Below are 25,873 nucleotides of genomic sequence, written 5' to 3'. Positions count from 1 at the left end.
ACTGACTTCCTTAAAAGACTCCAAAACACAAGAAGTAAAATCAAAATCAATAAGTGGAATAGCATCAAATTAAAAAGCTTCTTCACAGCAAAGGAAACAATTAAGAGCATGAAAAGAGAGCCAATAGAATGGGAGAAAATCTTTTCCACCTCCTCCTCAAAGTGGGCATATACAAGGAACTGAAAAAACTTAACACACATACACACACACAAAACAAAAATAAAATCAAAAACAAAAATAATAAATGGGCAAAGGAACAAAATAGGCAGTTTTCAAAAGAAGAATGAATGGTCAACAAGTATATGAAAAAAATGTTCAACATCTCTAGTAATTAGAGAAATGCAAATTAAAACTACATTGAGATTTCGTCTAACTCCAGTCAGAAGGCAGTTATCAAGAATACAAGTAACAATAAATGTTGGTGAAGTTGTGGGGGAAAAGGTATACTCATACATTGTTGGTGGGACTGCAAATTGTTGTAACACTCTGAAAAGCAATATGGAGATTCCTCAAAAATCTAGGAATGGAACCACCATATGACCTAGCTATTCATCTCCTATATATATCCGAAAGATAATCAGCATACTACAGTGAAATAGCCACATCAATGTTTATAGCAGTACAGTTCACAATAGCCAACCTATGGAGGAAACTGAGGTGCCCTTCAACAGATGAATGGATAAAGAAAATGTGGTATGTATACATAATAGAATATTACTCAGCCATAAAGAAGAATGACTTTATGGCATTTGCTGGTAAATGAATGGAACTGGAGACCATCATCTAAGTGAAATAATCCAGCCCCTCAGCTGGGCACTTTAGGACATATCAATCAATTTATCTATGGCTGATAGTTTTGAGGATATTTATATCATTGCCTTTTTGGCATGACTATCACTAATTCTTCTTAAATATAGTTGCTACTTTTTAATCTTGATTTATATTGGATAAAAATGTTTTAGGTTGGTAGTAGAAAAATTCTTGGTCTGTGCACAAAGGACTTAAAAACAGCATACTGCAGGGACACAGTCACATCAATGTTTATAGCAGCACAGTTCACAATAGCTGAACTGTTAAACCAACCTAGATGTTCTTCAGTAGATGAATGGATAAAGAAAATGTGGTATATATACACAATGGAATATTACTCAGCAACAAAAGAGAATAAAATCATGGCATTCATAGGATGGAGTCGGAGAACATAATGCTAAGTGAAGTTAGCCAATACCAAAAAACCAAATGCTGAATATTTTCTCTGATATAAGGAGGCTGATTCATAATGGGATTGGGAGGGGGAGCATGGGAGGAGTAGATGAACTCTAGATAGGGCAAAGGGGTGGGAGGGAAAGGGAGGAGGCGGTAAAAATGATGGTGGAATGAGATGGATAGCATTACCCTAAGTACATGTATGAAGACACAAATGTGTGAATATACTTTGTGTACAACCAGAGATACGAAAAATTGTGCTCTATATGTGTAATATGAATTGTAATGCATTCTGCTGTCATATATAACAAATTAGAATTAAGAAAAAAAGGAAATGGGTTTCAATAGTACCCAGTGGATGGTTAGTCCTCAATAAAGGTTTGCTTGAAAACTTAGTGAATGATCTGCTTCCTTTCTCCTCAAAAGGAGAGAAGTAGTTCTTAGGTAATTAAGGTTCCAATATTTTGTTTCTTTAGAAATTAATCTCCTGAAATTTAAATAAGCATGCATGCATGTGCACACACACACTCATACATATACACATTAAATGAAGAGAGAGGTCCTCACTGCTAGCAATGAGAAATGTCATTTCAAATGCAGAAGGAATGGGAATAGATTACTAGAGAATTGCACTGCAGCATAAGGAATTGTAATTATATATGGAGACACATGAATATGGAAAGACTGGAATGGGTTACCAAGAGACAGTGAAGTTTGATTCTAGTGATCTTTAGAAACAATCTACTTAAAAAGTTTTTAATGATTTCCTATTTGTTGCTGTATTTAAGTCCAGATTTGTCTGTGTGACTTTTAAAAGTTGTAATCTTAGACTCTACCTGTCTAATCTTGTTTCTTCTATTCTTTCGTGAGTCATTTCTGTTCCATTCAGCATGATTTTCTTATTGTTTCTTAAGCTTGCCACAGTCATTTCTGTCTCTTTGCTAATACAGTTTTTTCTGACTGGAGTAATTTTCTTTCTTTTTTTAAATTTAATTTTTATTTATTTATTTATTTATTTTTTATAAAAAAATAGTTGTTCAAAACATTACAAAGCTCTTGACATATCATATTTTCATACATTTGATTCAAGTGGATTATGAACTCCTATTTTTACCCCGTATACAGATTGCAGAATCACATCGGTTACATATCCACGTTTTTACATACTGTCATACTAGTGTCTGTTGTATTCTGCTGCCCTTCCTATCCCCTTCCTATCCCCCCTCCCCTCCCCTTTTCTCCCCTCCCCTCTCTCTACCCCATCTATCGTAACTCATTTCTCTCTCTTGTTTTTTTTTTTTTTTCCCTTTACCCTAACTTCCTCTTATATGTACTTTTGTATAACAATGAGGGTCTCCTTCCATTTCCCTGAAATTAAAATTTAATTTTTTATTGGTGCATTATAGTTGTATATAATGATGGGATTTGTTATTATATATGTGTACATGCACATGTGGAGTGATTTTCTTTCTTTATTCCATTTTTTAAAATATTGTTTTAGTTATACATAGACACAATATCTTTATTTTGTTTATTTATTTTTATGTGGTGCCAAGGATCGAGCCCAATGCCTCACATGTGCAAGGCAAGCACTCTGCCACTGAGCCACAACCCCAGCCCTCTTTCTTCCATTCTTAAGTCCTGTCTTCTTTTAGTAGCCATCAATTACATCACAAACCTTTTTTTCCTCTGAATTCCTACTGCACTTCTACTTAATCATCTGTGGTTTAGTATTTGGTTTTCTAGTAATTCATATGTCATAGGTCTTTCTCTTGATGTATATTGTATTCTTTAGAACAGGGACCTTTTTTTATATCATGTGCAGTGAATAGCTTGGGGACTGCATGTAGTTTTAATGCCAGTTGGTTCTACTGTTTATGTATATGCTCCCACTTAAATAGTAGGTTGTAGAAGAGATGGTGATCTTCATCCTGAAAAGGTGGTAGTCTTCTGTTTTTTTTTTGTTTGGTGTTATTTTGAGGCTGCTTTTGTTCTTGATTTTTTTACTTGAAAGTTTCTTTTCATTGATCTAGATTGGTTATCGTCATTGATGTTATCTCTCTCTCTTTTTTAGTCTGTGAGTTATTTTACCAAAGGAAACAGGTTTATGAAAATCCGTGAAATCAGCATTGAACTCTGTTACCTAATCATTGAGATTTGTAAACTACAAAAGAATCCTTCTCAAGTTTTCACCCATAAATTAATACTAAGATAATTTCAGGTGAGGCAGTAGTTTTCAAATAAGAGCATATGAAATACTTTGCTTTAAATTATGTAATTATTATAATTAGGTGTAAGATTTTTTTTTTTTTTTTTGCCTATTTGAAGAATCTGGTTCTGGCTATAAAGAAGTTGCTTTTATGGCATCTTAATTTTTATATTATTTTATGTATTATTTTCTTTAAGTCAAAAATATATTTTTTTTAACCTCTAACTTCACAAATTTCTTTGGATTTGGGCTTGTACATCACCCTCCTTGTATATAAAGTATTATTAGTGTAATTCATGTTTTTGATTCATTTTGTTGATTAGTAATATATTAGTAATTCATGTTTTTGATTCATTTTGTTGATTAAAACATCTAGAGTCTATTACTACTTAATATTTATTCAATTTTGTTTTGCCTTTCTGATGAAATTAGAAATAAATGAAGTTGGCAGAACATGCAAATGTTTCTTTTGTTTTCAATATTGAATTGTGATTGATTTGATTGCCTCCTGGTAAGCCAGAATAAATTATAAAACTTAAAATAGGCTAATTTACTTAAAATCAAATTAATTTACTAGTCGTGGTGGTTTATGCTTGTAATCCCAGCTATTGGGAAGCTGAAATGGAAGGATTGTAACTTCTAGGCTGGCCTGGACACTCTCAGCAACTGAGTGAGACACTGTCTTAAAAGTAACTCAGTGGTAAAGTACCCTTGGGTTCCATGCTCAGTACCATATTTCTTAACATTAAATGAAGAAATACTTTGTCTACCAATTGAAGTATCTTCTTATGGCTGAAGTTATTGTATAATCCTTTTTCATATTCATTATGCTACCATTCATGTATAAACATTGTGTTTATTTCTCTTTAGAGAAAATAATCTTATAGTAATCCTTATGTGAAGGCAGTTGATATTCTGATTTATATTTTTCAGAAACTAATATTAAAACAGAATGCTTTCTTAAACTTCCTTAAACTTTCCCATCATATTTACTGAATATTACTCTGTATAATTTACTAAATCTTATTCTGTGTAAGACTAAATTTTACTCTGTTTGGGCTTATTCTTTTGGATCTTGCTTATAAAATTGGATTGAGAACCCTATATATTTTGGGTGCTGACCTACAAGATCATCTTTATTTTAGCCAAAAAATATGGAAAGTGAGTATAATTTAAGTATAGCTCAATTTCAACCTATTTATCAACCATCTATAATTTGTCAAAGACTAGGTTCTGGGAATGAGGCAGTAAAAAAAAGCAAACAAAAAAAGCCCCAAACCAGACAAAAATATGGCCTATATAGAACTTACATTCTGGAAGAGTTGGGGGTGCAGATAATAAGTAAGATAAAAAATAGAATATATAGTGTATTAGAAATATGTTTTGAAGAAAAAATAAGGGGAGGGCTAACAGGAATATAATGGGAATAGGGAGATAGAAGATTTAAAATTTTAAATTATATATCTTGGGAAGATTTCAGTTAGAAAGTGACATTTGAATAAAAATCTGAAGAGGTGAGAGAATAAGCTATATGGTAGTAGAGAGAAAACACAGGTGCCTTTTTCATATGGTTAAGTTTGTTGAGACTCTTACAGTTAGGTAGATTTCTTGTGGATTCAACTGGGTTTCTTGCCTTGACAGATGTCCAGCAAAGAAGTGAAGACTGCTCTAAAAAGTGCAAGAGATGCAATTAGAAACAAAGAATATAAAGAAGCTTTGAAACATTGCAAGGTATCTGATATTTGTTTCTTCCACAATAAAAGTATGTTACTCATTTATAAGTGTTGTATGGTGTGAATCATTTACTGTCTACATGCAACAAATGTGATAAGACCATTTAGTAGGACAAGTGGAGTGGTTGAATTAATAACTCCTTAGTAGGAAAAATTAAGCCACACTTCATTTTGTCTTTTTCTTTATTGGTAAATTATTGAAGGCATATTGTTAAAACCTGAATGTGTCATAAATATTTTTAGATGGGTTATTTTATATCTTAAAGTTTGTATTCTTTAATGGTATATTGATGTTCTAGTTATATTTTGTTTGTGGATGGGAGAATAAGGATTCTAAAGCTCTTTTGTATGCTGATGGGAATGTCCCTGCGAAAGGGAGAAATTGAATGTGAGGGAGAAATAGAAGGTGCTAGCGTAGTGAAGTCCTTGGGAAGGTTAGGATGGGATCTAGAGCTTGAGAGGAGGGCTCTTGAAGATAAGAGCATTCCCTCTGCAGGCTTCTGTTTTCTTGATGAAGTATAAACTAATAGTGAGAAAGGATTTTTATAGAAGGTTTGAGACAAAAGAAGCCTTGAAGCAGCTTGACAAAACAAGCTACTAGTAAGAATTGTAAGGATTACAAGGCTCTAATAAGAGCCTATTTAAAGTTACATGTTATTAAAAGTGAACAGTGAACTTAAATGTGTTTTTCTTACTTCATGTTGAGGTCCTTGGAATACCTCTATTACACTATATATTCCATTTTTTAATCTTACATATTATCTGCACCCCAACTCTGCCAGAATGTAAGTTCTACATAGGCCAATTTTTGTCTGGCTTGGGGCTTTTTTTGTTTCTTAGTCTTATTTATTTGTTTATTTATTTATTTATTTATTACTGTCTGTTCTCACCTTTGGAGATGGGAGTGGGGTTCAGCTATGGATGGTGAGAAAGAAGAGGGGAAACAGTCAGAGGAGTTGAGGGAGTTGTGAACGGGAGTGATGACACTGATGGGTTATGGAGTCCAGGCTGGGTAAGGAGGGATGAGAAATTAAAAGTGGGGTAATAAGTAGTAGAAAAGGGGGTGGTGTAAAAAAATTAGAGTTATCAGAAGTTTGTTACCATGAGTCCATTATAGTAATTGAACTGGAAAGACAGGAGAAGGGCAGAATAGTAGCATGTTGGAAATCTTATTTTTAGATGGGGAAAAGTGGGAAGGTTAAGTAACTGAGAGGCTACAGTTCAATGGGACATCAACATGAATGTTAGAATGAATATGGGAATTGAGGAGGAGAAGATGGATAGAAAATTTTTGCTTAAATATTTGAGAACAGAGTAGTTCCTACGAGTTTGTTGATGGTAATAGTAACAAGGAGAGTATTTTTTGCAGTATAGTTGGATGACTTGAGCCTCAAAGATAGTGGTGTTTTTGAAGAAGGAGAAACAGAAGAGGAATGTTGGTAACAGTGTAGGCAAGGAGAACTTCTTTCTCATTCTGGCACTGTGGTATTAAGTATATAAGAGATAGGAAGTTAGCTGCAGCATATGAGATTGATAAGGGAATAGCCAGATTTCAGTCCAGGCAGAACTTACTACAGTTAAAAAAAAGGTTGAAAATATGGAGGGAACTTGGCTGATCCAGATTGGGCATTCTCAAGGGCACACTGATGAATTTAGGAGAGTGGTAGAGAGGGAATTGGGCAAAATTAGGAGAAATATAGGATAAGAATATCTTTGTGAAGTGCACATTTCCAGTGGTGACTGTGAGGCCAGCAGGGATATGAGGCCATGATAGTACTAATCTTAATACAGAAGAAGGTGGGCAGTCTGTTTATACTGGGTTAGGGTGGTAGATTGAATGAAAGAAGGGGAGAAGGACTATTTCCTTAAGCAGTAGTCTTATTGAACGAATAAAGCACATGTGAACCTGTTTCTATTGTTATATACAGCAGCATCATAGCATTCTTCAGTATATTTCATGCAAAATTCAGATATGAATTCTACCAACTAGTTCATACTGAAGGTTTATACTGAAGGTACTCAACTAGAAAACACAAATGGAGACTAAATCAGTGACAGATGTCTGATTACTTATTTAGTAACCTAGAATGTTGGTTGACAATAAATGAATTTTTAAAAAAGAAATGTTGCTTCTTAGTGTATTTGCTGTGGCTTTGTCTGATCATCACCTTGTCTACCTGTGGGGCTTTATAATATGGTGTGATCATCCCTTTAGAGAAGGCTTTTCCAGTTTGTGCAGATGGAGTTAGGTATTTTTTCCTCTATGTTCTCTCAGAATCTTATACCTGCTTTCACCACGTTGTTGTAATTATCTGTTTAAAAATCTGTTTCAGATTTTGAAAACCAGTAATTGCTGATTGTTAGATGACTATGCCATTTATCATTTATTTGACAGTTATGTGTGAGCCTTTGGACCTGATGTTGGGGACATAAACATTAATAAGGGCCCAGAGTTTAGAACTGAACTTTGGTAGTTAATGATCTCATTGTTATGGTTTTTTAGGAGGCAGCATTATTAGATAGAATGGGACTTGTGCAGCACATTGATGATAGATTGCTGGAAGTGTTAGGTGGATACACATAAACCTAAGTTGGTTCAACTCATAGTAAAGTTCTTATTTTCTCTAGAATATATAAAACCTTAAGAAGCTAATTTCATTTTAGGAACTAGTTTTGTTTTTCTTTCCCTGCTTTCTACTTCAAGCTGTTTTATACTTACCCAGTATTCTCAAAGAGTAGGAGGGGGCATTTGATGGAGGCATCAGGATCACTTGGGCAGCTTTAAAAATATATACTTCAGCTGGGCATGTTGGCGCATACCTGAATACCTGAATCTTAGCAGTTCAGGAGGCTGAAGGTGGGAGATGTGAGTTCAAAGCCAGCCTCAGCAACTTAGCGAGGCCCTAAGCAACTCAGTGAGATCCTATCTTAAAGTAAATACAAAAGGGGCTGGAGATGTAGCTATGTGGTTAAGCGCCTCTGAGGTCAATCTCTGGTATCACCCCACCCCCCAAATTTTCTCTATCTATCTATCTATCTATCTATCTATCTATCTATCCCTCATATTCCAAACCCTTTACAATCACTAATGCAGTTCAGTTCCCTGAGGAAACTGAAACTAGAGAGATTAAATAGCATTCCAGGCCTCTCTGTTAGTGATAGATGCAGATTTCCTGATTTTTAATAGACTGTTACTTTGTTGTTGTTTGTTCAATAGTTTCAAAAATAAAATGACTTTCTTTTAATTTTGTTTTTAATCAGACAGTCTTAAAACAAGAGAAAAATAACTACAATGCCTGGGTTTTTATTGGTGTTGCTGCAGCAGAGCTAGAACAACCTGATCAGGCCCAAGGTGCCTATAAGAAAGCTGCTGAACTAGAACCAAACCAATTACTAGCTTGGCAGGTATGTAGACATGTTTTTTTCCCCTATAACATGGGAAATAATTTGTTTTTGTATTTTTCAAAGTATAAATGACAATGTTAAACATTTAAACGTCTTTTTGCCCCATATAAGAAAAAAATTAAATTTACTGGTCTTTTAAGCCTATAATTAGTTTTTTAAAAAAAGTGTTGCTAAAGAATACTATGTATCACTATTTAACATTCTACCTAATGGACTATTTCTGAAAGCAAGGACCCAAGTTGATCGACTATATAAATCTTTAACATAATTATAGGTACATTAAAAAGATATCTAGAATATTCTTTATGCTTACCAGGGGGAAAAGAATTGTATATAAATGTTTTCTAAAAATAAAATAATGTCAAATTCTCATTTCCCTCTCTTAAAGTCCAAGTTAAATTCTTTATTCGTGTCAATCTTAATGTTTTTTAGTTGGATTCTCTAACTTTTTCATATTTAATGAATTTGTTTCATGTGTCAATTACATCTTTGAAGCTAATTAATAGGAAGCAGTAGGCTCTGGTAAGTATGAACTTGTTTCAGGTTCAGATGAATAAGAACTTGGGTGAGGATACCTGGTATATCCTTAGAGAAATGGCTGCATTTGAAGCAAAAGTGAAAAATTTCACAAACTACTTGAATATTTTTTCAATTTGTATCATAGAAGTAGTGTCATTCAAAACACATCTAAAATTAAATCTTCTCACCTGTACATATATACCTGTACATAATACACAAAAGGGTAACTACATAGTTAATGAATACATTATTTAGCTTGATTGTGGTGCTTATTTTACAATGTGTACATATATCAAAAACATCAGACTGTATATCTTAAATTATTTTTCCATATAAATGATATCTCAATAAAGCTGTTTCAGAACATACGGAATCATTTTTAAAAAGTAGTGCCATGTTTTTTACCTCATTGAAATTTTTTTTTTATTGTGAAACACTTTAAAATACATTTTGAAAAGTGAAGAGAATGGAATAATGAACCTCTTTATGCCCTTCATTCAGATTCAACAAAAATCCACCCACATCAGTATTTTTTCAAACCTGTCCTTTCATCTGCTTTCTCCCACTCCCAGTTATTTGGAGGCAAATTCCACACATATCATTTCATGTGTAAAATATGGTAATATTTTATTGCAAATAATATTTAGAGGTTATCACATTATTTAGCAAAATAAATGAATGTAGGAATATCGGATGTTTAGATAAAAATAATTGCTACTATTTCTTTTTTAGGGTTTAGCAAGCTTGTATGAGAAGTGTAATCACATAAATGCTAAGGATGACTTACCAGGTGTTTACCAAAAACTCCTGGATCTTTATGAAAGGTAATGAATATATAGGGAATGACTATTTTTTTTTATAAGCTTGAATTAGAGTAAACTGATTAAAAATTATATAGAAGTATGCCAAGCATTTACTGGGATTTGGGAAGCATTTTTCTTTCAAATGTTTATAATACAATCTCTTGATTATGATTAAAATAGGATCAAAACATTCCTAGTAAGAAGATTGACTAATTTGAGAATTTTGGTATTACTTTTAGTCAATATAATGAAAAATGACATTTCTTAAATTTTTTATTTTTAAATTTTTTTAACAAAAGACTCTTTTTACAAAATTTTATTGTGGTATTTTTCAATAAAATAGTACCTGCTAATATTATTGAGATATTTTAATTTTTAGTGCTTTAAGTTCTTGATTATTTTCATTATCAGATTAAAAAGTCATTTTCTGTTGTTTTTGATCTAAGTGTTGACAAACAGAAGTGGTGTGATGTCTGTAAGAAACTTGTGGATCTCTATTACCAAGAAAAGAAACACCTAGAGGTTGGTTAATGGTTTTCTAATGTCTTAGACATCTTTTAATAAAACCTATTGTTAGAAGAAAGCTATCATTTTGTCTAAGTAAAAATTAAAAATTAATATGTGGTATGATATCATAAGACTTTAAGAGGTAAATTACAATGCTTTGGCAATTATAAACAATTCAAATTTAAGGTATCATAACTTCTAGATCTTTTTGAAACAGGGTGAGTTATAAATTAAATAACTAAAAGTGTCATCTGTGGAACTTGGTGACCACTGTGGTGTCTCTGTAGCTGATGATTTAAGCTGTAGGTGTTGGGAACTGTGGTCATCAGTTTTGTATCTGCTCTGGTATCTCACATCATATTTCTGATGGAAGTACTCTGTGGATTTGCCCAATCAGCATATATTTTATAGGTTTCATAATAGATGGAATTCTTTGCTTACGCTGTTTTTGTATATTAGTGGATATAAGAAGTATTTTTTCTTTATTTCCAGATTTTGCATTTTTCATTTGTCATTTATTTTTTTTTATTGTATTTAAGATAACAATCATTTTAAATCTCCTTTTTAATAGGTGGCTCGAACATGGCACAGATTGATAAAGACACGGCAAGAAGAAGGTGCAGACAACCAGGAGCTTCATCAGCTATGGAGGAAATTGACTCAGTTGCTGGCTGAGAGTATGGAAGATCAGAATAATGAAACCCAGCAATTGGTATTAACTTATTTATTCTTCACAGTTTGTATCATGAAAATTAATCCTTTAATTTAATTTAGAAAATGGAAACATAATGAATATATAGGATAATACTGTCTGTCAGATGAGGTATTTTGTAAGTGTAATTTTACATTCATAGGGGCTCTTCCTGATAAAGTTAGCATTATTGGCCTGCGGTCTCATGAAGTCTGGAGGGAGTGGAATTGGTACTCAATAGCATTAGAATTTCCTTCCCTTGTATTCATAAGAATTCACAATAAATCAATAACTTTATGCCCTAGGGGAAAAACTGTAAAAATTGTTTTTTTTTTAATTTCTAAAAATTGTACTTTGAAGATGTGAACTTATGAACTGAGTACTGAATTACTTTGAGAATTAACAACTTAACTAGTTAGAGAATTTATACCTGAATAATACTCCTTTTTAGGGAGCAGATTTTCAAGTAATTAAAAAAAAAAGATTTTTTTTTCTGTAAAAACATTGATTATTGCACCATACTTGGAAAATATCTCTGTAATACTTTTTTTGTTTGTGATTCTCAAAGTCAGCCTAATTTCTTATTATAATAAATAGCTACTCAATTTATTCACGTATTTGAATGGAATTTTTAAACCAAATGGAATTTTTAATAGTTACAGACTCTGTATGGAATAGAAAATTCATTTCCTTGTGTTTGCTTATTTGTTCACTCATTAATTTGTTTCTTTATTCAGAAAATATTTATTGAGTATGTGTGTTAGGTAGTGTCCTAAGATCTAAGGATAAAATGTAAGAATAAGATCTTTCTCTATTTTTGTGTGGTTTGTTAGCTCTCCATTACTAAGACAAAATATATGAGAAAATCAAGTTAAAAGGAGAAAAGTCTTATTTATTTATTTATTTATTTTTGGGTTATTCTTCTAGAGATTACAGTTCCTGGTCAGCTAGCTGCATTGCTTTGGGCCTATGGCAAGACAGAACATCATGGTGGGGAGTACATGGTGGAGCAAAACTGCTTACTCCATGGTGGCCAGGAAGAAAAGAGGGAAAAGAAGGGACCATGGTCCTGATATACCCTTTGAAGGCATCCCCATTGACCTAACTTCTTTGATTAGGTCCTGTTTCCTAAATTTTCCTCCATTTCCAAAAGTGCCATAAGTTGGCAAATAAGATTTTAATACATGGCCTTTGGGATCATTTAAGATCCAAACCCTACGTGATAATGGTGGTTAATCTGTGCATAGGTGCAGTTGTAGAAGAAATTGAGTAGTGATAAAAGAAAGAAATAGCTTACCAGCTTCTCTTAAATCACACCTTTATAATATGGCTTCAGTATTTTTCTTAGAATAATATAAGGTACCAGAATATCTAAGCACATATCAAAACAAAATGTCTTTTTGATTTGTATGTACTGTACTCTTCCATAAAAGATAATTAATTGTTATGCTATGTTGACCAGACTGTCTCTGAACTCCTAGGATCAAGTGATCTCACTGCCTTAGCCCTTCCAAGTAGCTGAGACTTTTGGCATTTACCACTGTGCCCAGCTGTTGTCTGCCTGCCAGTATGTTTATTTGGTTGTTTCTTTTTTTGTGTGTGCTAGGGAAGAAACCTAGTGCTTTGTGATGTTAGGAGCAGCCTCTACATCTCCAGCTTCAGTTATACTTGTACTTTTTATACATTAACACATATAACTTGTGTTCAGTGTGATCTTTTCACATATGTGCATAGCATGCAGTGATCATATCCAATCCAATCATATCCAATTAAAACAAATAAAAATAAATAAATAAAAGAAGAATTTCTGGCTGTTAAAAATAGATTCAAAGGTTAGGAGAGGGGTTATTTTCACCTTGAGTTAAGAGTGTTCACAAAAAAGTCATCATTTTCTATTTAGAATAATTTCATTATTTTTTTTGAAAAACCATTAGCTTTAACTTTTAGTTAATCTTCATTTTTGTTAAGATCATTAACTTTTTCAGAGCATTGAAATTTTACTTATTCATGAAGACTTTGTATCATATTTACCAAATAAAATTTGAGGTGGTAAACTTCATTAGTAAATTAAGTCATAAAATATTTATTAAAAGATGTAGAACTTATATAACCAATATAAATGATTATAAAGTGTTTTAAAGTGCTTGCCTTGGGTTTTAGTATTGCTGTTCTTGAGCAAGACTTATTTAAAAGGCCTCTTGGAATTTTCTTCAAAGTCAGATAATACTTTATAAGAAATTATTTCATTACGGTTCAGTCTTATCTCTTTTGCCAGAAGCAAAGTGCTATATACAGTTTTTAAAAATTTTTAAAAGTTTTCTAGTTGTAGATGGACAAAATACCTTCATTTTATTTATTTATTTTTATATGGTGCTGAGGATCAAACCCAGTGCCTCACATGTGCCAGGTAAGTGCTCTTATCACTGAGCCACAATCCCAGCCCCACAATTTCTATTTTTTTTTTTTTTTTTTTTGTGATGCTGGGGATTAAATCCAGGGTCTTGTGCATTCAAGGCAAGAACTCTGTCAACTGAGGTATATCCCCTGCCCACCTCCCCACAGTTGTTTTTTAAAGGTTGAAGATTTGCTACTACTGGAGATGTTCCAAAGAATATGTTAATGATTTCAGAAGAGATGGTTTCAAAATGATGTGAACAATAACAGCTATACTAGCATATAAGACTGTTCTGGTTGATTTCTTTGTAGGAGACAGCAAAGAATGGAAGAATGTTTAATTTAATTTAATTAAAAATGTTATTAAATTATAGTTATCATTTATTAGTTTAGTGTAGTCTGCTGGCCAGTTAGAGTTAAAATATATTCTAAAATTTGTATGTACTTTTGGTTTTTTTGTTTTGCAGCTACTTGAAGTTTGTATACGGGAGTCTTATACATTCAACTGTTTATCACATTTGTCATTTAAGTTTATACATGGATACTTTTTTTGTTTGTTTCAGCTTTTAACTGCATTCGAGAATGCCCTGGGCTTATCAGATAAGATTCCTAGTGAAGATCATCAAGTACTGTATAGGCATTTCATTCAGTGTTTATCGAAAGTAAGTAAATTTTTAAAAAATCTTTAAAGTGAGTTTTATTTCTAATCAGGAAAGTGTTCACAAATGCATTTTACTACTATTGGAGTTTAGTTTATTTTGCTTTTGTATTTTCAAGTTTCCTCATGAGACTGCTAGGTTGAAGAAGGCTTGTGAAGGAATGATAAACATCTATCCCACCATACAGTATCCATTAGAAGTGCTCTGTTTGCATTTAATTGAATCAGGTAATTTCTTCCTTATTATCTTGTGTGTCCTAGAGCTATGTGATTGTGTGGGAGTGATGTTTGTATCAATCAACAAATATTTTAGTGCTTACAGTATGTAAGATACAGTTTCTGTATTTCTGGACATAAAAGGAAGGAAATAACAATAGTAGACTTGCAAGAGTACTTTTTAGTACCTTGAGAAAACAGTGTCATCGGGAGTTAATTGATGAAGTATAAGGTCTTAAGCTAACATGGTGTACAGAATAGGTTGTATAGAAGATAAACTAGAGCAAGTAGATTGATAATAGCAATGAATGAACTCAGAGCACAAAAGGGAGTCATAGAAAGGAACCCATGAATGAAAAAAAAGAAAGAAAGTGATTCTTAGAGGTAAAAGAAAGGAAAAGTCAATTTTAACTTTCAATTTTCCTGAAAAGTTGACTCACTATGGAATGATGGTTTGTATGAAAGGTAAGTTAGTGAGAGATGTGAGATCAATAACAAAGCTAGACACATAGGTTGGAAAATGGAAACATCTTTTGTCTAAGTAAAAGTGAATTGGAGTAGATGACATCAGAGAAACCTAAGGGAAAAAGGCTGATCTGGGCAATGCCAGCTGATTTGAAGAGAAAGGAAAAGGACAGAGAAAGGGAGAAGAGAACAGAGGGGAAGGTGGGAGACCAAGATGGGAAGCAAAATAGAAGGAAAGAGCAGTTGAAAAAGGAGATTACTAAGGTCTGTCATGACAGACTAAGCAACTAGTTTTATAATTGAGACCTAATTATTAAGACTGTCTTTAAATCAAAGTAATTGAAGTGGAACTTAGATTATAGTGATGGAGAAAAATAGGACAAGTGGTTAGTTAGCAGGTATAAGAAGAAAAATAACTCAGAAATTTAACTTGCTGCATTTAAGGCCAGGAGGAAGAATTGTGAGAAGGGGATAATAAATTTTTAGAGGGGTAGGAGAATAATTGTAGTAGTGTCACCTGCAGGAGCATTTCAAGAGGAAAGGGCTTCTGGACATTATAAATGCTGTATTGAGGCCAAAGAAGATGAGGTGTGCTAAGAGATTATCAGCATAAGGGTCATGTGTGTGGATTTTTATGTGTATTTTTCCTCTGTTAGGAAACGTAATTCCAAAATCACCCAGTTTTTTCATATTTAAACATAAGATCCAATGTGTTCTAAAGATAAGTGGAATGATTTTCCTTATTGTATGACCTTTGGAACCCATCCCTCCATTCCTTTTTCTCCTGGTATAGTTGCTAAGGAGAAATTAATGACTGGTGATCATTCTTTTTCTCTCCAATCTCATTAAGCTATTAATGGTTTGTACTGTTCCCATATTCTTGGACTGCTTACATGCCAAATGGTACCAGTGAATATTTTGAAATTTCTGTTTTGAAAACTGATGGAATGCTCTCTCAACAACCATGAATGTGCCTTTAACGTGTATTTGTTAGGTAAACATGGCCCTTATAGTCCAGAAAGCCTGAAAAATAATAGAAGAAATAAAATTAACAAATACCCTAAAGTTTTACTCATGAATGCAGTAGCTGACAACATGCTCCATGAGAGAGAGAGAGAGGGAGGCGGGTTGGGGGGGGGGAGGGGTGAGAGAGAGAGAGAGAAAGGGATTATTCTAATTTATTAGAAATTGTATTGGTTTAAATGAAAAAAAGTCATTGTTAAAGAGGATTTGGGAATGGGTATTTTGCAGAATTGAAAGAAAGTAGGTCTATATCATGGCAGAGAAGAGTGACTAGGTAAATATTTACACATATAGCAAAATCAAGGGAGAATTCTTTCCCTACTGAATTGTTGCAAGAATTTTTGGAATGGTACAGTTCAAGTTTATTCTAAGATAAAGTATTATTCTAGGGATGAAAGTTTGTTAATTCAGGGCAGTAGGAAGGCATAGTTTTCTTTTTATTGTTACTCTAAGTCAAACTATGTATTCTGAAAATTAAGAACTTCTGAAAATCTCTTAACTCTCCAAATTTCTGGCCCTTCCTCCCCCAGAGTATTTCAATATCTACAGAATTTTTTGCTTCACTACAGTTAATCATTGGGTTCTCTTCCACTGGAAACAAATATATTTCATTATCCTTTGTCTTGCTTGAGTCAGTTTGTAAAGCTTCATAAAACAAGTGGTGAATAGCTTTCACAGTTGTCATCTATTGAAATGTTCTTTCATGCTAAATGACCTTTTTGATTAATTTTGCTTTCTTGCTGAAATGAGAAAGCATAAGAAACTTTGGTTCTTCAAATTCAAATACAAGCAGAAAAGAGCTTCTTTAAGGTTTTGTGCTCTAGAAATATTAGAAAATGCAGGTGAACATAAAGAAATGTACATACGTACTTTAAAATTTTTTCCTCTCTCAAGCCAGGTTTATTTAAAAGAAAAATTCTGTAATAGTGGTCAATTTCTTCGTTATGTCAGAAATGAATTAGTTTTTTAAGAAATTCTACCTTTTTTTTTTTTTTTTAAGTAAAATTCAGGAAACAGAATTCTGTAGGTATTACCATAGCATCCAACCTTCAGAACATCCTTTATATACCCTTGGTGTTTAGTATTCATCAACTTCAAGTCTGGCTTGCCTTTTGGAGAAATAAAAATAATATTGTTAAACTATTTTTTGAAATGTTTTTATTAGTGCATTGTAGTTATATATAAAATTGGAGTACATTTTGACATAATTTTACATGCATGGAATATAATTTGCTCCACTTCAGTCCCTAGTACTTCCTTTTTCTCTCCCTCCTTCCTCTATTCCCCTTCCTCAATTCTACAGATCTTTCATTTGTTTATAATTTTTAAAAAATCAATGTTTTATGGATACTCATAAAACCTTCAAATCCTCTAAACATTAAAAAGAGTACATATGTTAAATAAATTTTTACTATTTAAAAACAATGATGTCTATTTTCTCTCTTTTCTTTCTCCCCAAACATATTTATTTAGCTAGAATTCTCAACAAGAATTAATATGGAGAAGAGGAGGATCGAGGATTGAAGCTGGAATAGCTGAATATTCCTTGTCTCTTCAAACAGACTCATTATTGTTGTTATTACTGTTGCTAGTTTTTGAGATCACTATGGATAATTTCTGTCAATGCCACTTGGTCATATATAGAGAATATGTTACCAGAGTTAAGCATGAATATAGTTTCCTGAAATCTCATTTTGTTTCTATAATTGTGCTTCTAGGCATTAGCAAAGGAATATCTTAAGAAGGTGTAGGAGACTGTCACATCATGTGACCAGTGTTTTTCCTCTCCTGATAGGTTGAGGCACTGATGGTCATCTCCACCCCCCCCACCCCCCCAATGATCTGGCTACTCTTAAGTTGCTGAAGACAGTAGCCCCGCTGTTGAGGGTAGAAATAATGCAACCAAATGTGTCTTCAGGCGTAGGCGTGCCTTCCTACAGCCCCATGGGTCCAGCTACAGCTCATCTGTTCCTTTGTGATATTACCCTTTGCCCTGTTTAGGATAAAATGTTCCATGGAAACGCCCTTTGTGTGTCCCCTTCTCTTACCTGCCCTTGGGTGTGGCCTTCCTAGATGTCAGTCAGTCTGCTGACAGCAGACATCATGAAGCTAGACTCAGCCCCTTGAAACCTGACCCCTTGCCTCATTTGAATGGCTTTTCCTCAATAAAAGGGGCCAGCATGTTCTGCGGACCCTTAAGGTCAGAGGAGTATCCCTAAAGTAAAAGGTGTTTCTGTTTCTTGTGTGGTTATTTCGTGCAGCCCAGTTCCCTTGGAGTGACTCCTGAGTGTTTTTGTCGTGAGCAATGTGTGGCAAGAAGATTTACCCTGTTCTAAAAGTGGCACCTGTTCATTTCACCTTTTGGAAACTACCTACCCACATGTGCAGTTTTGGGTACTTAGATGATCATAGGAAAGATGCATGATTGACTTTTCCTCTTTTCATCCCTTGTGTTTTCTGTAATATAGTTTATGTTGCAAAGGTAGTCTATCATAAATTATGTTTCTATGGAGTAAGAGTTTTGACTCAGAATTTGAATCAAAGGTAAAATTTTTATAGCCATTTGTTTTTCTTTTTTAGAATGGTTTCTCTAATAATTCTCAGTACCTATTAAATCTTTTTGAACATCAATTCATGATGATATTTTTAAAGGATCATCGTATTTAATGAGTACCTACAACATGTAAGAACTATGCTAGTCTCTACTCTCTAAAAGTTTCCATTTAACAGTTACAGATGTGCAACAAAGGCTTGGCATATCTGTTTTAAAACTAGTAGTAAAGGTGTTATGTGATATTAAAATATTCTAGACTCATGGCTCTTATTAAAGTATGCTCTCTGGATCAGTAGCACTTAAGAAAATGTTAGAAATGCAAATTCTCATGTCTTTCACCAGACCAACTGAATAAGAAGCTGTAAGAGTGGATATTGTATTTTTAACAAGTCTTTCATGTAATTCTGATGCTTGGTATAGACAGTGTCTAGTTTAGGTAAAATCACTGGATAGAAAGGAAAAAGCCACTGCCTTATATAGAAGGTATGGAGCTAGGCATATCTATCCCTTAAGTTCATGTTTATGGAAGCAGTAAGAGGAATATACTGACAGGAGGAAATTCATGTCTGGAAACATAATAATAAGTGTTTTTTTTTTTTTTTTAAACTGGCTTTGTGATCAAACTACTAATTCCAATTTGCCTGCCTGCCTGCCTTCCTTCCTTCCTTCCGATTGAACCCAAGGTGCTTAACTACTGAGCTACATCACCAGCCCCTTTTTTATATTTTATTACAGACAGGGTCTTGCTGAGTTGCTAAGAACCTCGCTAAGTTGCTGAGACTAGCTTTGAACTTGAAATCCTCCTGCCTCAGCCTTCTGGGCCACTGGGATTATAGACTGTATACCACTGTGCCCGGCTCTAATTTGTTTTCTTATTTTTCCAAGCAGTACTAAAATGTCAATTCTTCAGCCATTATGAATTCTATTTTTGGTGCTAATTTGGACTTAAAAATCATTATGTTACCTATTCCAGATTATACATTGGTGTGCATCTGGTTTTGAAAAATTTGAAATATATAAACTAAATGGTATTATGCAAATAATTTACCTTTGACATCTGTGACTGAAACAGTGGTTCCATATATGATTTAAGGGCATATGTTTTATGTAGATATTAAAGCATCGTATATTTTTTCAGATAAATTATTTCTATTTGTTCCCATATTTATTGCTTTTATAGTCTGTCTTAATTATTTTAAGAACTTCCATATGTGATAGAACAATTTGTTGAAGTGGTGAATGCTATTTACTATTAATTCTAAAGACAAATCACTGTGTGTGTGTGTGTGTGTGTGAGTGTGTGAGTGTGTGCACGTGCACACGCTGTTCTGGAAATGGCAGTCAATATTTTCTAAACTGTTTTACCAAAATAAATTTTAAAATAAATGTAGGCATCGGATGATTATTACATAAGCTTAATTATTACATAGAAAAAATATAGTTTTAGAAAAATGTGGAAATGTTCTGCTGAGTTTGTATACTTAGGAATATTATGTCTTTGTTCCAAGTTTTTGTTCAATGTTCAGAGGAGTAGCCCACTGTCTTTTGATTTTAGGATGCTGGAAAATTCCATTGGATCTGGCTGTCATGTTTTTGTCAGTTCATTATTGCCCACAGGGGGGAAACTGATGAAGATATCCTCCTTTGACAGGGGTTCCTTCATTTAACAACTAAAATTGTTACTGCTGAATAGGAAAGAGAGACTTGGCAAACTATATGCTCTGTAATTTAGCATACTAGCAAGTAGCAATAGGTGTTTTGTTTGAAACCCTTTAGTATGACTTCAGATTCAGTATCTGTGGAAAGTGGTTTCTACTATTTAAGAAGAAAGTATAGTTTTTTAATGAAATATTAATATTTTTGTATTTCCCAGTTTAAGTTCTGAATTCCTAGAATCATGATACGGTAAAGGATGTGTTAGGTAACTTTTGAGATTTAAGTATATAGGATTTGGTACTTAGATACTTGGTATATGTACGCTAATAATGTTTCTCTTTTAATTCCAGGAAATCTTACTGATGAGGGACAGCAGTATTGTTGTAAGCTAGTGGAAATGAATTCAAAAAGTGGTCCAGGCCTCATTGGCTTAGGCATTAGAGCATTACAAGACAAAAAATATGAAGATGCTGTTAGGAATCTAACAGAAGGTAAATTTATAATGTGTGTCATGTGACATGAGTTGTAATTGTTAGTCAGTAGGCATTAATCTTGTAGCCTTGCTTTAAAGAAATATCTAAGATGGATGAGGAAAAAAAAAAGTACTGATATATCCTAGAGTCTTCTTAGGTTTGAATTCCAACTCTTCCACTCAGTAAATTCAAGACCTTGGAAAAGTTAGTTAAAGTTTTAGTGTCTCAGTGTTTGCATTATAAAATGGGCATTGTTTTAAGAAAACTTTAGCTTAGATTTATCATGTATGATGATTCTGGATGAGCTTATATTCAAGCTGAGGTCTGACTGACAAACAAGATGAGTGGATGAAGGGGACAGGAGGAACATTTTAGGTCAAGAGATGTATCTGTGAGATAGCCTGAGGTAAGAGGGAAAACTCATTCTTGAAACTGCTAATAGTTCAGCAAGGTTTGAGAATGAAGTATGAGTGCAGAAAAGGGAAGGAAGTAAGGTTGGAGAGGGAACTTTCAAACCTTGTTAAAGAGTTTGTACATTATCCTGAGGGCATTAGGGAAGCAGAGAAAGGCTTTAATGAGGTAAATTTTATTTTCTGATTTTTTTAGAAATATTGTGACTAATGTACATACATAGGAGTGGATGTCAGATATTTTCAACGACCTGGGATAAAGATGGAGATGTGAACTGAAGTGGTGGTAGTAGAGATGGAGGAATACGTGGAGAAAAATGATTGGGGGCAATCATGAGAAAGAAGAGGGGAGGAGTCTGATTTAGATAGTAGATAGTGGTACCGTTCATCTGAGTAGTCATGGAAACATGGGTTTTATTATTTATTGTTTTTAATCCTTTTAGGGCTAAAGGAAAGCCCTCTCTGCACAGCTGGATGGTATCATCTCTCTGAAGTTCAAATCAAAATGCATAGACCTAAGGAAGCTGTTCTTTCATGCAATCAAGGTATTCTTGACATCTCTTGGGTTTTCACATAAGGGTAGCCAATGCTGTTTGTGTTTTTCATCTTAAAGGAGAAAGATAATGGTTTTAAAAAAATCTGGATGCTTTTTAAGTTGCTAATTTCAGTTTCCCAAAGGAAATTAAATAAATGCCAAATCTGCATGCATACCTACTAGTTTTATTTATTTTTAAACTGGCAATGGATACTTATTAAGGTTTCTCATATTTGGAATTTGACTTAGTCAGTTTAGGGGTTTGAGTGGAGGTGCTCTGTCTTTATAATAAGGAAGTTTCTAGTGTTATATGTGTTCAGGACCTTCATGAATTCTTAATTTCCCTGGTATAAATAAGAAGTCTTGGGCATCTTGGAGACTTTCTGAATTTTGAGGTGAGGTATGGGGCTAGGAAATCATAAAAGGTGCTTCTCTGTTCCTGACTAGGCTAGAAGCCTTGCTTCTGTAGTTGAAAAACAAATCACCCAGCTCCACTCTAATTCATTTTTCTCTGTCCAGTATTCTTAATTTGTTGTGTGTTACAGATGCTTTGGCTAAGGTCTAACCTTTATTATGTAATAAATATAGATAGCCATTGTTGTGTTTCAGGATCTTTGGCTTTATCATATGTTTTGTGAAGATAGAGGTTTTTAATTTATATGTGTTCTGTTTTAAAGTCAGATCTTTCTATAAAGAGTTCAAGGAAGAACTTATATTTACCTTTGAATCATTCCTCATGTATATTGCTTTAGAAAGTTAGATTTATTTTATCTGTAATTTGTTTTATAAAAGCAAAAAAAATAAAAAGTGAACTGATGTAGTTATCTTCATCCAGATGTCCTTAATTTTGTCAGCTCTGAAGAACCTAGATAATCATGGTGTGTCTGGAGGCGGTCTTTATCAGAAGAACCTTTGTCTTCGTTTGAAAGCAGAAGCTTTGATTAAACTCTCAGATTATGAATCTTCAGAGGAAGCAATTTGTTCTCTCAATCAGGTAATCTTATCAATTTTTCCCTTAAACTTTAATTAGTCCCAAGCAACTGACTATCTCTCCTTACCAAATATTTTTAGAGCTATGACTTCACCATATCTATACTTTGATGAATCATTCACGTACTTGGAAACTCCTGAAGTTATTTGTTCTTGGTTAAATTCTTACCAGTGCTTTGACTGTGAGGCACTTTCTTTAGTTTTAACTGTTATTCTCTCTTCTTTTTGTTCTCTAAGGTCATCACTACTTGATTATTATTAATTTGTGATTCTAAATTGTTTTCTTCAAAATTGTTTTATAGGTCATTACAAGATTAATTGAGGACTTTAATATTAAATTTCATAATAAGGAATGTTGTTAGTTTCATTCAAAAAAAGATTAATTTTTTAAGAAGGAAACTGATTTTTTAATGTTTTTGGTTTAAACAATTTGAAATTCCCTAGCAAAAAAGACAACAGGTAAATTATGAATTATCACAACATTGCACTTTATAGAGTTTGTCAGATAACAGCTATTTTTTTTGTCTAAAATTAAAATTATATCACTTACTATATTGAAGGGTTTTAATTTTTCTATTTTTAAAATTTTTTTTCTAGTTGTCTATGGACCTTTATTTCATTTATTTATGTATGATGCTGAGCTTCGAACCCAGTGCCTCACACATGCTAGACATGTGCTCTATCACTGAGCTATAGGCCCAAAGTGGTTTTAATTTTTTAAAAAAATTATTGCTTTGTATATTTCAAGGAGCTTTGCATTTCATTAAAACTATAAAATTTCTTTAAAATTATAGCAGTTATCAGTATCCTTGAAGAACTAATACCTTAGTTGGGAATTGTGAGGCATGCCTATAATCCCAGTGATTTGGGAGGCTGAGGCATGTTGATTGCAAGTTGGAGGCCAGCCTTGGTCATTTAGGAAGACCCTATCTCAAAATAAGAAATGAAAAGGCAGAGGGTATAGATCGATGGTAGAGTGCCCGTGGGTTTATTCCCTAGTAATGCAAAAAAAAAAAAAAAAAAAGGAACTAGTATCTTATTTTCTACTTGCCTTAATCTGTTTTGTGTGAATGTGTTATAAAATAGATCTTTCCAAAATTTTTTCACAAAAAAACAAATGAAAAGGGCACTAGTAACTGCGGTAGATTGAAATACATCAAAATATTTAAATTCATTTGTTCATGTTGATACAAAAAAAATCAACAGAACAACTTCAAGAAATATTATCTTGGGAGGAAGCTAAAGACCACATTGGAAAGAAAACATTTATCTTGCTTTTCCTATCTGAACTTTTCTTTAGGATAAGCAGTTAATGAGAGGAGGAGAAATTCTTCTTAAAGTATTATGTAATAAAGGAAGAAGGAATGATGGAAAAGAAAGTCACCATTTTGCAATCCCTAATGAATGAGTGGATCTAGGCATTAAGGATCAATGGCTGTTAACATCACAAAAGACAGCTAGCCAGCCAGCCAAATGCAAACACACATGAAGTATTCTTGCAGGATATCATCCCAGAATCAGATCAAGTTTCTTCTAGATCTAACTACTAAAATACAGGGGCAAAGAGCATATTAAACAACATAAGAATACATTCAGCAAACTTCAGATCTGTGAGAAACTGTGACAAATAGTCCATATTTTCAGCAGTTAAATTGTAAGGGAGAAAGAAAAAAGATGGAGGGTAGCCCCATAGATAAAAGAGACTTAAGAGACCTATCAGTAAATTGAAATATATGTATGCTTATTTGATTAAAACAGGAAAATTGCTCAAATATTTTATAAGGCAACTGGGAAATTTGATAATATTAAGGATACATGTTTAGTTTTGTTTAGGCATGATAATAATGTGGTTGTGTCACTTAAAAACGAATATATCTTTTAGATAAGTTGTATCTTGTCCAGTTAGTGAAGTGTCACAGATGGAAAGTTATCTGAGATTTGTTGTAGAATCATCTGAGTAGGTAAAGTGCGTGGATGTGTAGATGAAAAAAGGTGGCTTTTGTAGCTGGGTGAAGTGAGTTTATTAACTAGTCTTTGTTATGTATTTGAAAATTTCCCTCATAAAGTTATTACAAATAATTAAAGTGTTAATAGTGATAGAAAGTAGGGCTTCTATGTCTTTATTCTACTATGGTCTTTCTTTAATTAAAGCAAATATTGCTGCAGTTATGTTGAGGAGATTTTAGCAGTTATTTACAATTATTTTCTAGGTTTCTGATGCAAATAATATCCCAGGACTTTTGGTTCTCAAAAGCTTGGCTTATCTGAACAAAGGCTTATTAGATGAAGCTACAAAGGTTAGTTTTTTTGTTTTGTTTTAAAATTTAAACTAAACAGTTTTTAGAAGTTAAAAGTCATTTTTATGTGGATATGAAATTGACAGGCATCTGCTTTATAGATTATGGAAGACCTTCTCTCTTCTTACCCTGACCTAGCTGAAGTTCATGCCCTTGAGGCTTTGATTCATTTTACCAAAAAGGACTATCTACAAGCAGAAAAATGGTAAGAATATATATTTGCTCATAGATCCAGTCTATTTTATTTCTCAAAAGATCCAGTCTATTGTATTTCTCAAAAATTCAAAGTGGGGGCTGGGGTTGTGGCTCCGCAGTAGAGTGCTTCCTAGCATGTGTGAGACAGAGTTCAATCCTCAGCACCACATAAAAATAAAATAAAGGTTATTGTGTCCACCTACAACTAAAAAACAAATATTAGAAAAAAAAATCCAAATGGGCTTAAAGGTCAAAGTTTGTATAATTTGGACCTTTGAAGGTTTAAATCATACTATTTTTAAAGAAATATAGTTCAGTTATAGCATAGTAGCTATAAATTCTTCAGTAGATTTTGATAGTTGATCATAATGTTCAGTAAATAAATGTAGTATTTGGTATATGCTCTGAACACTTAGCATGTGATAGTGGTAAAAGGACACTGCTCCTTTTCAAGCACAAATAATTTTTTCTCATTATCTAAATTCTAAAGGACTAACATTTCTGATTTGGTATCTTTGAATCACTCAAACTTTGATTTTTCTACCCAAGAAAAAGTCTCCTTTATTTTATATATTTATCTACAAAGTTTTTAAATTTTATTTTAATACTTCTTTTCATTCTCCTTCGGTGCTTAGTTTTCAGAGAGCATTTGAGAGAGATGCTGAAGTTGCTGAATATCATTACCAGCTTGGGTTAACATATTGGTTCATGGGTGAAGAAACAAGAAAAGATAAAACAAAGGCTCTTACCCACTTTCTGAAGGTAAAACAGGTGTTACTATTCGATTCTTAGTTGAAGTGGATTTTTTTTCTAAAATCATTAATAGGAATCACGTAGGTTAGGTATTTAAAACTATGCTTAACTACTTTTTGTATATCATTTCTTACAATAAGGTTTTGTGAGAATGTTTTGTGGGTTTTTAAGGAGAAAACTA

At 33.2% G+C, this 25,873-nt stretch overlaps 1 protein-coding gene across 1 annotated transcript in view; it reads left to right on the top strand.

Annotated features, from left to right (window-relative positions):
• The window catches only part of Skic3 (SKI3 subunit of superkiller complex), a 91,309-nt gene that overhangs the window by 5,364 nt on the left and 60,072 nt on the right, over positions 1–25,873 (top strand). Inside the window, exons 3-16 of the mRNA XM_046428693.2 lie at positions 3,281–3,427; positions 5,057–5,146; positions 8,410–8,553; positions 9,805–9,896; positions 10,322–10,397; positions 10,954–11,094; positions 14,031–14,129; positions 14,245–14,353; positions 20,390–20,530; positions 21,366–21,467; positions 22,312–22,451; positions 24,658–24,744; positions 24,846–24,949; positions 25,575–25,701. Of these exons, the coding sequence (XP_046284649.1) occupies positions 5,057–5,146; positions 8,410–8,553; positions 9,805–9,896; positions 10,322–10,397; positions 10,954–11,094; positions 14,031–14,129; positions 14,245–14,353; positions 20,390–20,530; positions 21,366–21,467; positions 22,312–22,451; positions 24,658–24,744; positions 24,846–24,949; positions 25,575–25,701 (1,452 nt within the window). The 5' untranslated portion in view covers positions 3,281–3,427. The remainder of the gene's footprint in view (positions 1–3,280; positions 3,428–5,056; positions 5,147–8,409; positions 8,554–9,804; positions 9,897–10,321; positions 10,398–10,953; positions 11,095–14,030; positions 14,130–14,244; positions 14,354–20,389; positions 20,531–21,365; positions 21,468–22,311; positions 22,452–24,657; positions 24,745–24,845; positions 24,950–25,574; positions 25,702–25,873) is intronic.

Source organism: Marmota monax, unplaced genomic scaffold, assembly GCF_021218885.2.
Source record: "Marmota monax isolate L192 unplaced genomic scaffold, Marmota_monax_Labrador192_F-V1.1 WCK01_AAM20220418_F8-fsc00018, whole genome shotgun sequence".
NCBI classification, from domain to species: Eukaryota; Metazoa; Chordata; class Mammalia; order Rodentia; family Sciuridae; genus Marmota; species Marmota monax.
This window is presented reverse-complemented; position numbering and strand designations above follow the sequence as displayed.